This window comes from Camellia sinensis, chromosome 2 (assembly GCF_055761805.1).
Source record: "Camellia sinensis isolate YWXY chromosome 2, ASM5576180v1, whole genome shotgun sequence".
Taxonomy (NCBI): Eukaryota; Viridiplantae; Streptophyta; class Magnoliopsida; order Ericales; family Theaceae; genus Camellia; species Camellia sinensis.
The window spans coordinates 91,968,974-91,978,858 of NC_138962.1; the positions used below are offsets into that span (position 1 = coordinate 91,968,974).

A 9,885-nucleotide genomic window follows, 5' to 3' on the forward strand; every position below is an offset into this window, starting at 1 on the left:
TATTGAATCTGAAAATGAAAATTGAATCTAGAAACACTACTAGAAATATGATTTTCTGCGTCTATCTTTTTGCGACCGTTTATTTTGCGGTCGCAAAAAAACTCTTTTTAATTGACCCAACTGTGTTCTTAAAAATAAAAAAATAAAAAACCCCCAAATCACTAAAAAAAACTTGACCCGTCCCCCTTTTTTTCCCCTTATTTCCCAAATCTGAACTCTCTCTCTCAAAATATGTCTGTCGCTCGACTCTCTTGCTCAAATCTCACTGTCTCTCTCACTAGACTCTCACTTTGAAGAAGATTTGAAAATTTTGATCGATTGTTGATGAAGAGTTGAAGATTTCAATCTGCTGTTGATGAAGATTTCGATCGATCCATAATCGAGATTTGGCACATCTTCATCGATTCATCTTTGTAAGCCTAAACACTTCTCTTTGTCCCTCTCTGTAATGTTTGGCACATCTTCATCGATTCATCTTCATCGCTCGAATCTTACTCTTTGTAATGTTTGACGTATCTTCATCGATTAATTTGTAATGTGTAAATTGAAACATTAATCGATTCAACTGTCTGTCTCTCTCTCTGTAATCTTGCTCTCCTCTCTGCTCTTCGTACTCTCTCTCTCTATATATATATATATCCATGTAATGTATCACCGATATGTGTTGTTCAATTACAACAGTGTGTAAATTACAACAGTATCACTTGAATTGTTCAAATTACTGGAAACACTTCATCGCTTGAATTGTTCAAATTACTTCTCTCTGCAAAATTGTTGAATATGCTGTTCATTTCATGGCTGCTACATGTGCTTTGAATATCAATTAGACATGTTCTATTTAGGAAAGAAAAAATTCTAGATCTAATATTTTTTTAACTCTCGTTTCTGTCATTACAGGTCAAGCCCAAACCTAACTCAGCTAGCGTATAAGGACTTCTGAGAGACTTAATGTTGACAGTTATTTCATTGATTTAAGGTTAGACAACGACCTCAATGCCTTCATTTCAAACTAATCGATGCGTGTTTTCTCACTATCTATAACTGAGTTGTAGGATTTTAAATTAGTTTTAGCATGATTTTAATACTACTCTTTAACTGCTTGTGGGAGAAAATGGACTTAAATAGGTTGTGTGTTGAAGCAATAGATAGACTTATTTCATTCTCATAGGATGTCCAGTCCCAACCTCTCTTGTTATTGTTTTGGACTCAAATTGGTTGCTTTATGTTGAATCCCTTATTTCATTCTCATGGGATGTCCAGTCACCATCTCTTTCTTCATTGTTCTTATTGTTAATTTTGTCATTATGATTTTTATTCTAATCATTGTTTTTATGCGTAAACAGCATGAATCAGCCACAAGGGCTGTTGACAATAATGTGTGGGATGAAATTTGCAACTTCAAGAAATGTGTACCTTCATCTGTGTTACACTGTTTAAGTTTCAACATGACACTAGCTTACAAGTGAGAGAGAATAAGCTGTTAGAGCTTGTTCTATTCAATCTTTGTAATTACTGCAAAGTGGATCCATGGACCATGTCAATATAATGATATAAAAACAATTGGATTTTAATTCAAAAATCATTATGTGTTGTGTTGGGGCAGTCTTTCTACATATACCCAGCAGTGTTGTCTCAGTGGCATAATCAGTAGTGCTTGTGAAGCGAGTGCAAAGAAGAAAATTGAAATAATTTTTTCAGAAGAGAACCGAGTGCTAAAAGTTAGACATAAAACTATGTTATGCAAATTTTTTTTGTATATTACTTTTTATATCATACTATTTGTTGCAATGACACAAATTCTTTGGATTATGGACTTTGAGCTTCTGAATATTCTTTGAAACTTTAGAACATGGACTGCTGGCATGGAAAAACTGATTTCAGTGTTCTAGGTATTACCATTATTCTAGTATCAATTTTTTTAATCCCCACACTGCTTGTCAATTGTATCCTTTCATTTGTGTGGTGTCTTTTTATGCTGCGAAGTTGATGAGCAGCATAAAGATATGTAGATTAGCTGAAATTTTCCCAGCCCAATCCTCTCAATTAGACTTCTGAGGCAATTATTCGTATGATGTAACCTACTAATACAGTTATTGCTTCCTTTTTATTTATCAAAAAAAAAAAAAATAGCCTTTTACTTCTTTTTGACCCTTTGTTGGCAAATTGAGTACTTATAAACGCTGAATGTTATGAGAAAGGTCATAAAGTTGACTAGGTTGGGTGATCTTCCATTCTTAAGTCTCCAACTTTGCTCTGTTAGACCTCTTATTGTAATTTAGAACTTTGATTTTGTTGCTTTTCACATGTTGAATTTTGCCTGTGGTTTTAATATTGCGTTCTCCTTATTTGATACCATGTACAGTCTACTATAGAGCTTATATATTTGCTACCAATATGTTGAATTTTATTTTATTATATATATATCTCTCTTACAATGTAGTTGTGAAGTTGTAGTATGAAGCATTTAGACACTGAACCAAATGTGGTGGCTGATTTTACCATCTTACATTTTTTAGCCTGGTAGTAAGTAGTCATCACCAATGGAAAACTGTGTGAAAAGTTTATTTTTTGATTTATGACAGGATTGCCTTTTACACCAATCGGGTGGAGAGAATTAACCAGCTATTTCTACAACCAGACATCATTACCACTGGTATCGACGAAGTCTCATCAAATACAAAGCCTTTGATTCGTCAAATACGGAAATTGCCCAAGAGAGTTAAGAAACTAATGGAGATGATTCCTTATCAAGAGGCATGTGCTTGAAATTCCCTTGCTTACTTTGTTTGCCCTCAGAACCTAGTATTCCATACTACTTATTTGTTTAGGATTTTATTATATTTTTTGTTTCAGTTTACATGATTTAGTATTCTTCTTTTATTTTTTCTTTTTTTTAGGTAAATGAGGAGGAAGCTTCTCTTTTTGGCATGTCGTGGTTGCTGTTTGCAAGTGTCATATATGTACCTATATTCCAAAAAATCCCTGGAGGTAACTGAATCTCATGATCTATTATTGTAGTAGTTAAATTGAAGACTCATCTTTGACTTCTTTAGTGTAAGATGGTTGCAGCATGTGGCATGATTTCATGTTTGGATGTATAAGGTACATGCACTCCATGATTGTTCCTATATAGTATCAGATAAATTTGGAATGGTACATAGAGGATTAGCATGGCTCCTGCAGAAGGATGGCATACAAATGCCACTATCTGAACTCTTTTATATCCAGGTTTTTCTACTTGGCATTTCATAGCTCATGTTTCATTATCCTTGTTTGTTATTGATTATGCTTTTGTAAACGTCTAGAAGTAGAACACTATAATTGCTAGGAGTACAATTTAATGGGTTTGATAACAACAATCATACTGTTCTTGGACTCAGCCATCATCTGCATGTATTTTCTGGCCATTTTCTTCTTCTAATATGTGTTTGGAGTTTTATTTGTTTCATTGATGATGTATGTTTTTTATCTGTTGCAATGTTTAGGCAGTCCTGTTCTTGGATATTTGACTGCTGTCATATTGATTGGACCTTATGGTCTCTCTCTATTATTCATCATGTACATGAAACAAAGGCGATAGCTGAATTTGAAGTTGTTTTCTTGATGTTTAATATTGGCCTGGAGGTAGAATCCATCAAACCTTGAAGTTAATTTCTCTAGACAGCTATTTGCCATGACATTTGACCTGCTAATAACACAAAGAAAAGCTAAGCATTTTGTCTTCATTTTGCAGCTTTCTGTTGAAAGACTGAGTACTATGAAGAAATATGTTTTTGGTTTGGGCTCTGCTCAGGTGGTTGGAAAACTTGTTTTTCAAATATTATCACTTGTGTTTTACCACAAGCCAACAGTTTTATGTATTTGTATCTTAGTTTTGTTTTTTGTAACGTGCACAACAAATGCAGGTCTTGGTGACCGCAGTGGTGGTTGGCTTAGTTTCTCGCTTTATTGCTGGTCAGCCCAGTCCTGCTGCAATTATCATTGGGGATGGCCTGGCATTATCTTCCACTGCTATTGTCCTTCAAGTAACAGTTAATGAGCAGCTTTGTAAGTTCTCATGCTATCCCATTTTTAGTTCTTATGTCACTTTGTTCCATTAGGACCAAGTAGTCAGGACTCAAAATTTGTTGGTTGATATGCTTTTATTAGGCAGTTGAATAATTTTATAATATTTTATTTTATTTTTATTGTATTTTTTCTGCAGGTATTACAGGAATGAGGTGAGAGCATGTCACGCCATGGACGAGCTATAACTACAGTTCTTACAGGTGGTTTTTTGTTCAGAGATGTTCCATCTAGTGCTGCTCTTCCAATTATTCGACCAGCTCTTGGAAGGCAGCACTCCATATCAGACAGAGCAAAGGTTGCAATGCAAGGATACTTGAATCACTTCCTCAGCAAAATCGATATTGTGAACTCTCGCAAGGTATGCTAGGGGTCTTCTATTTCAGAGATGGTTGATGCTTCTTTACTGTAGTTATAGCTTCTAGTAGAAATTCAGATATATGTGAATGATTCTTGGTGTTTTCTTTTTCTATGAAGTTGCAACTGTGTATTTGGTGGTGCTTGTATTAGAGCTGAAGTTTATTTTGCACTGCTGGATGTTGCTTTGTAATGTGTTTTTCAATGTGGGAAGTCTTGTTAACAACTAATGCTATTGTTAGCCAAAGACCATGTTGCTTTAGCTTAATTCAGTCCAGTATGATCCCCCTTGCATTTACTTTATGTTAGTGGGCTGAAGGGTTTTCCTTGTGAAACTTCCACTTATCAGGCTAAAACACTGACTGCAGATGTTATGCTGCAATTTACACTCGTATGCAATAATTAACATGAATGCAGCTGGAAGACAAACTAAACAAGGCAAGATGTATCTTGGTTGATGGCCTTCTTTCCATCCCAGCACATCTGACGATGCAGTGATTGTATGGGTTTTATTTTGGAAACCTTTCAATTGGAATGTGTTCTGAATAAACCAAACTTAATTTGCCAGTCTTAGTTTAGTTTGCATTGGTTAGTGTCCTCAGTGTTGTGGTGGTTTATCAATGTTATCATGTACTTCCTGTGGCAGCTATTGGTGGGAGTTTTGTGATGATAAATGAGTGATGAGAGAGTGGTTCTGCAACTAGGGTGGATGGCCGTAGAGCTTTTTGATCTCCACAGAGAAGTAAGAGTTTAAGTTGTTGGATTTGGTTGCATCACGAGGAATCCGGGGTAGTTTATATTTTGTTGAGGGAAGTGATGGAAAATAATACATGTGTATTAGAATTTTTGCAAATATCACTTTATATTTATTGTATATATATATATATATATATATATGAGAATAAAGGTTGCTAAAACATTGTAGGTATTTTATTTATTTATATTTTTTTTGCGACGGTAACAAGATGGTCGCTAATACATTGTAGGTATTTTTTAAATTTTTTTGCGACGGCAAAATATTAGTCGCGATAAGTAGATTAGGCGGTCGCAAATAGTTTGCGACTGCTATTTTGCGGTCGCAAAAAGTATTTGCCACCCCCACATTCGCGACCCCCATTTGCCGTCGCATGAGCCGTCACAAAAAGTCTTTTGCAACTGTTTTTTATTATTTGCGACGGTTTATAGCGGTCGCAAAAAATAATTTTTTTAGTAGTGAAATTCAAAAAAGCCCAACCTAAAAACTATCCGCAACTGTCCGAACATATGCAAATCTTGTCAACACAAACCGTAACTTTCACTACCGGCAATTGCAAATTAAATTTTTGTCGAACCGCATATATATATATAAACGGATCCAAACCAATCTACCAACTGTGGAAAACCAAACTACAAACATCCCTACTCAAAAGTCATCCCACTAGTCTCTCTCCAAAGTAGCGAAAACACTCCCAACCAACCAATTTTCCCATTCCACCTTAGTTTTTCTGTTTGTCAAACTCAGAGTGTAGCCACAAACACCCACCGCACGCACCACTACTTGCTTTCTAAAAGTCGCACCTTTAAACATAGGGTAATTTTCAAATATACCTAAAATTTGTTTAAAATACAGATTATTTTTATAGTTTAAAAAATTACAAATGCACTTTTATTAAAAAAAATTATTTAACAGAATTAACTAAAAAAATAAAATTCATAATTGTCCTTCTATACAATAATAAAATTACTTAAATTATTAACTGAAACATATTTGTAATATTATTAAAAATTGTTATTTGACTTGATGATTTATTAATAAAATAGGCGATTTATTATGAAATTAGAAATCTCAGAGAGTGTAATGTAATTTTCAAAACCACAGGAAGTAAATCGTATTTTAATCAAATCTTAAGAGGTGTATTTGTAATTTACCTTTAAACATACTCGTAGGGTGATATCGGTTTGATGACACATTCAATTCGATAATTTTAATTTTATTTTTTTAGATTTTGAGAAAAAAAATTTGACTTGTAAAATTTGTTTGGGTTAATATTTTAGGCCTGCTTAATAAATGAGTTAGACTTGAAATTTATGTACGTAGCCTAGCCAACTCTGTCCGGCCCAAAATAATGTATTTAAATATTTTTATTTTATTATTTATTTATATGAAATATTTTGTACCATAAACTGTCGTAAGAGGCTTTGAGATATAGCCAATGCCTTAATGAAGGATTCAAGAAAAAGTATTTGAAGAAGTTTGAACTGTTTAAATAAATTCAAAGCTTGGAGTATGGATGATTAATGCTTTAGTCTGCTTGAAATTATAGCGTACTTGAAACAAGTTGATGTCATTTTTTTTTATAAACTGACTGCTTCAATTTTTTTCTAAAGCAGGGTTGTATACCGTAGCATTGACTTTTTTGGCTGGGTATTATTTATATGAATTTGTTGATTCCTTCAAAAAAATAAAGAAATAAATAAATCAATCATATATATCGGCCCGATGGGCAGGCTTGGAAAAATGTATTTTCTTTACGGTTGGGTTTGGGCGATGTTCAAATAGAACCGGGCTTGAATGAATACAAAGTCTATTATTAGATAATGCAAGCTTGGTCTGAATCCAAATCGTTTATGTCTACCCCTCTCTCTACACTGGTAAGACTGTGTCCAAAGTACTCATGCCTGACTTTGGGAACAAGTCCACAAAGTAGCCACTTTGGAGCTCCAAAAAATTGCTGAAAAAAGAGTTCCAAAAATAATTTAGCTCTTTATACCTGTCCATTTAAAAAAAAAAAAAAAAAAACCACTCTAATTTTAAAGGCCTAAAGTTGTTTTTTTTTAATAAAAGACTAGATCAAAATTTAAAATTCAAAAAAAAAATGGCCCACTTAAATTTTAAAGGTTGAAAGTAATTTTTTATTTATTTATTATTTATAAAAGGTCCAATCTGAATTAGAAAGGGACAAAAATTTAGAACTCCAATTTATATTTTAAAAACTTTTGAAGCCTAAGAACATCTCCAATGAAACTCTCAAAATATTTGCCAAAGTTATAATATAGCAATAGTGATTGTTAGTTTATTATTGTATCATGTTAGTGTTAGTTTATTATTGTATAGTGTTAGTTTATTATTGTATACAGGTTAGTGTATATCAGTGCTATTAGAATATGATAGTTTATTATTAGTGTTAGTCATAATGAATGTTCCCATTTGCTTTCTTCTTTCGGTGCTAATTGGTGGCACCCTATGTAGCTTTTCCTCTCTATAAAAGAGAGTGTAAATCTCCTTGTAATACACACAATAACTGAATAATTCAGTGGCTATTTCTCTCTCTCTCAATCCTCTATCACTCTCTCAAATTATTGTTTCATGGTATCAGAGCCCAGTGTTACATTTCTGCCAATTTTCGATTTTGGTGTTTAGTCCCGTACACAGTGGCATACATCAAATCGCTCGGAATTTTCTCACGATTCCAACGACACCTAACCCGTTCTCAGAACACCCTCCACGCGCCCACACGCGCCGCCTTTACCTTCTGCGCGTCACCAGCTCCACCACCACTCTCACACGCGCCCGCACGCGCCATCTGTTGCTACTCACCTCCGCCACGCGCCTCCACGCGCCCACACAACCGCGGCTGACGTCAGCCCTGCCACTCCCGTACGCCGCGCCTGCTATTGTGCGCCTTTCGTGCGCCGCTTCACTACATTGCACCCGTGTGCGCCAAAACGGCTATTGTGCGCCGCGCCTGCGCCTGTTCGCTACCGTGCGCCGCCGCCTTCCTGCTAACGTGCTCCTCCCTGCACTCTGCTAACGTGCGCCGCTGACATCATCGCTGACATCATCTCTGTCCAGCAGCCTTTTCTGGCTATTTTCGACCTTCCGGACTCACTGGTACACTCTGTTTTACCAAATTTTGCTCCTACAGGTCTCTTCCTGTTGCTTTAATCCTACTTAACTAGTATTATGGATCGTCTTGATACCTCCCATCCCATTTCCATTATTCTGAATGGTTCAAACTATGTTCTGTGGGCTCAAGCCATGTCTTCCTTTCTTAAAGGCAAGAAGCTCTGGCGAATTGTCACCGGGGATGTGACTAAACCAGTCAAAGACAGTGCCACTACTGAAACTCCTGTTCATACTGCTACATATGAAGACCGACTTGAGGAATGGGACAGTAAGAATTACCAAATCATTACCTGGTTTCGTAATACCTCTGTTACCTCTATCAGTCTTCAATTTGGCCGCTTTCAGCTTGACTCTGTAACTACTCCTGCGAAAGACATCTGGGATTTTTTGAAAGAACGATACCAGACTACTGGTCTTGCCCATCAATATCAACTTCAGAACCAACTTCACCGCATGCGCCAAGAATCCACTCAGTCCATTAATGACTTCCTTTCTCAAATATACTCTGTTTGGGATCAGCTTGCTCTTTCAGAACCAACCTGGCATGACCCCGAAGATGCAGTTTTATTTACTAACCATCGCAACCAGCAAAGGTTGGTGCAATTTCTCATGGCTCTTACCCCCTCTTTTGAGCCCGTACGTGCCTCTCTGCTTCATCGCCATCCTTTGCCCACTCTTGAACAAGCCATTTCTGAGTTGCTATCAGAGGAGACTCGTCTAGGTACTCTTCAAACTCATCATGTGGACTCTGTTCTTGCCACTCCTCCGTCCTGGCCATCATTTACCCAGCGGACAACTGCTTGCCTCTATTGTCAGAATCGGGGCCTTCCTTCAACCCATCTCCTGGTCAATTGCCCCGTCAGATCCTGCCGCTACTGCAACAAACTTGGTCCTGGTCATCTGCAACAGGATTGTTTTCGCAATCCATCCCGCTCATCCTCCAATAGCCACTCCTCTCGCGGTGGCTCTTCCCGGGGAAGTTTTCATCGTTCCGGCAACCAGTCTCATCACACTGCTACTTCTGCTTCCGGGAATCAGTATTATCACACTGCTGCTGCTGCTTCCGGGAATCAGTCTCATCACACTGACACTGCCCCCTCTGCAGGGTTCTCTGAGTCACCTGCTCCATCTACCCCTCACTTTTCTCCAACGGATGTAGAGGCCATGCTCAAACAACTTCTCTCCTCATCTGGTACACCTCCTCCTACTGCTTTGTCTGTAATCCCAGGTAACTCCTCTTGGTATTTTGACTCTGCCTGTTGTAATCATATGACCTCCAGTTCTACTATCTTTTCTTCCTTATCTTCATCTCCTCATATTCCCTCAATACATACTGCTGATGGTTCCCTCATGTCTGTTCGTCATGTTGGTACTGTTTCCACCTCTTCTTTATCTCTACCTCACGTTTATCATATCCCTGCTCTTACCTTAAACCTTATTTCCATTGGTCAATTATGTGAACTTGGTCTAACTGTCACCTTTTCTGCTACTGATTGTTTGGTACAGGACCCTCAGACGGGGCAGACTATTGGGATCGGCCGTAAGCGTGGACGTCTCTATGAACTCATTCACCTTCA

The 9,885-nt window shown here is 37.0% G+C and overlaps 1 protein-coding gene and 1 non-coding gene across 12 annotated transcripts; both read left to right on the forward strand.

Moving 5' to 3' along the window:
* Positions 1-127: 127 nt before the first annotated feature.
* On the forward strand, positions 128-4,822 carry LOC114296385 (K(+) efflux antiporter 2, chloroplastic). Of its 11 annotated transcripts, XR_014361342.1 has the most exons (8): positions 198-957; positions 2,898-2,988; positions 3,070-3,228; positions 3,486-3,624; positions 3,734-3,793; positions 3,906-4,047; positions 4,205-4,426; positions 4,791-4,822. XR_014361342.1 is itself a non-coding variant. In XM_082915072.1 (7 exons), exons 3-7 carry the CDS (start codon positions 3,188-3,190, stop codon positions 4,222-4,224), a joined length of 402 nt encoding a protein of 133 aa, XP_082771198.1. In that variant the 5' UTR covers positions 196-957; positions 2,898-2,988; positions 3,134-3,187; the 3' UTR covers positions 4,225-4,652. The 11 variants fall into 11 exon arrangements, 10 of the variants coding, with proteins under 10 accessions (XP_082771202.1, XP_082771198.1, XP_082771197.1 ...); XM_082915072.1 differs by lacking the exon at positions 4,791-4,822 and having other exon boundaries at positions 196-957; positions 3,134-3,228; positions 4,205-4,652; XM_082915071.1 differs by lacking the exon at positions 4,791-4,822 and having other exon boundaries at positions 197-957; positions 3,103-3,228; positions 4,205-4,652.
* Positions 3,119-3,222, forward strand: LOC114296410 (U6 spliceosomal RNA). The gene has a single exon (XR_003641187.2). It is a non-coding gene; the product is annotated as a U6 spliceosomal RNA (small nuclear RNA).
* Positions 4,823-9,885: the final 5,063 nt, after the last annotated feature.

Excerpts from the sequence above, each read along its gene's own strand:
- LOC114296385 (XM_082915072.1), top strand. The coding sequence starts at position 3,188 with ATGGCATACAAATGCCACTATCTGAACTCTTTTATATCCAG. Across the intron at positions 3,229-3,485 it reads CTGAACTCTTTTATATCCAG|GCAGTCCTGTTCTTGGATAT; the intron begins GTTTTTCTACTT and ends TGCAATGTTTAG. Across the intron at positions 4,048-4,204 it reads AACAGTTAATGAGCAGCTTT|GTATTACAGGAATGAGGTGA; the intron begins GTAAGTTCTCAT and ends TTTTTTCTGCAG.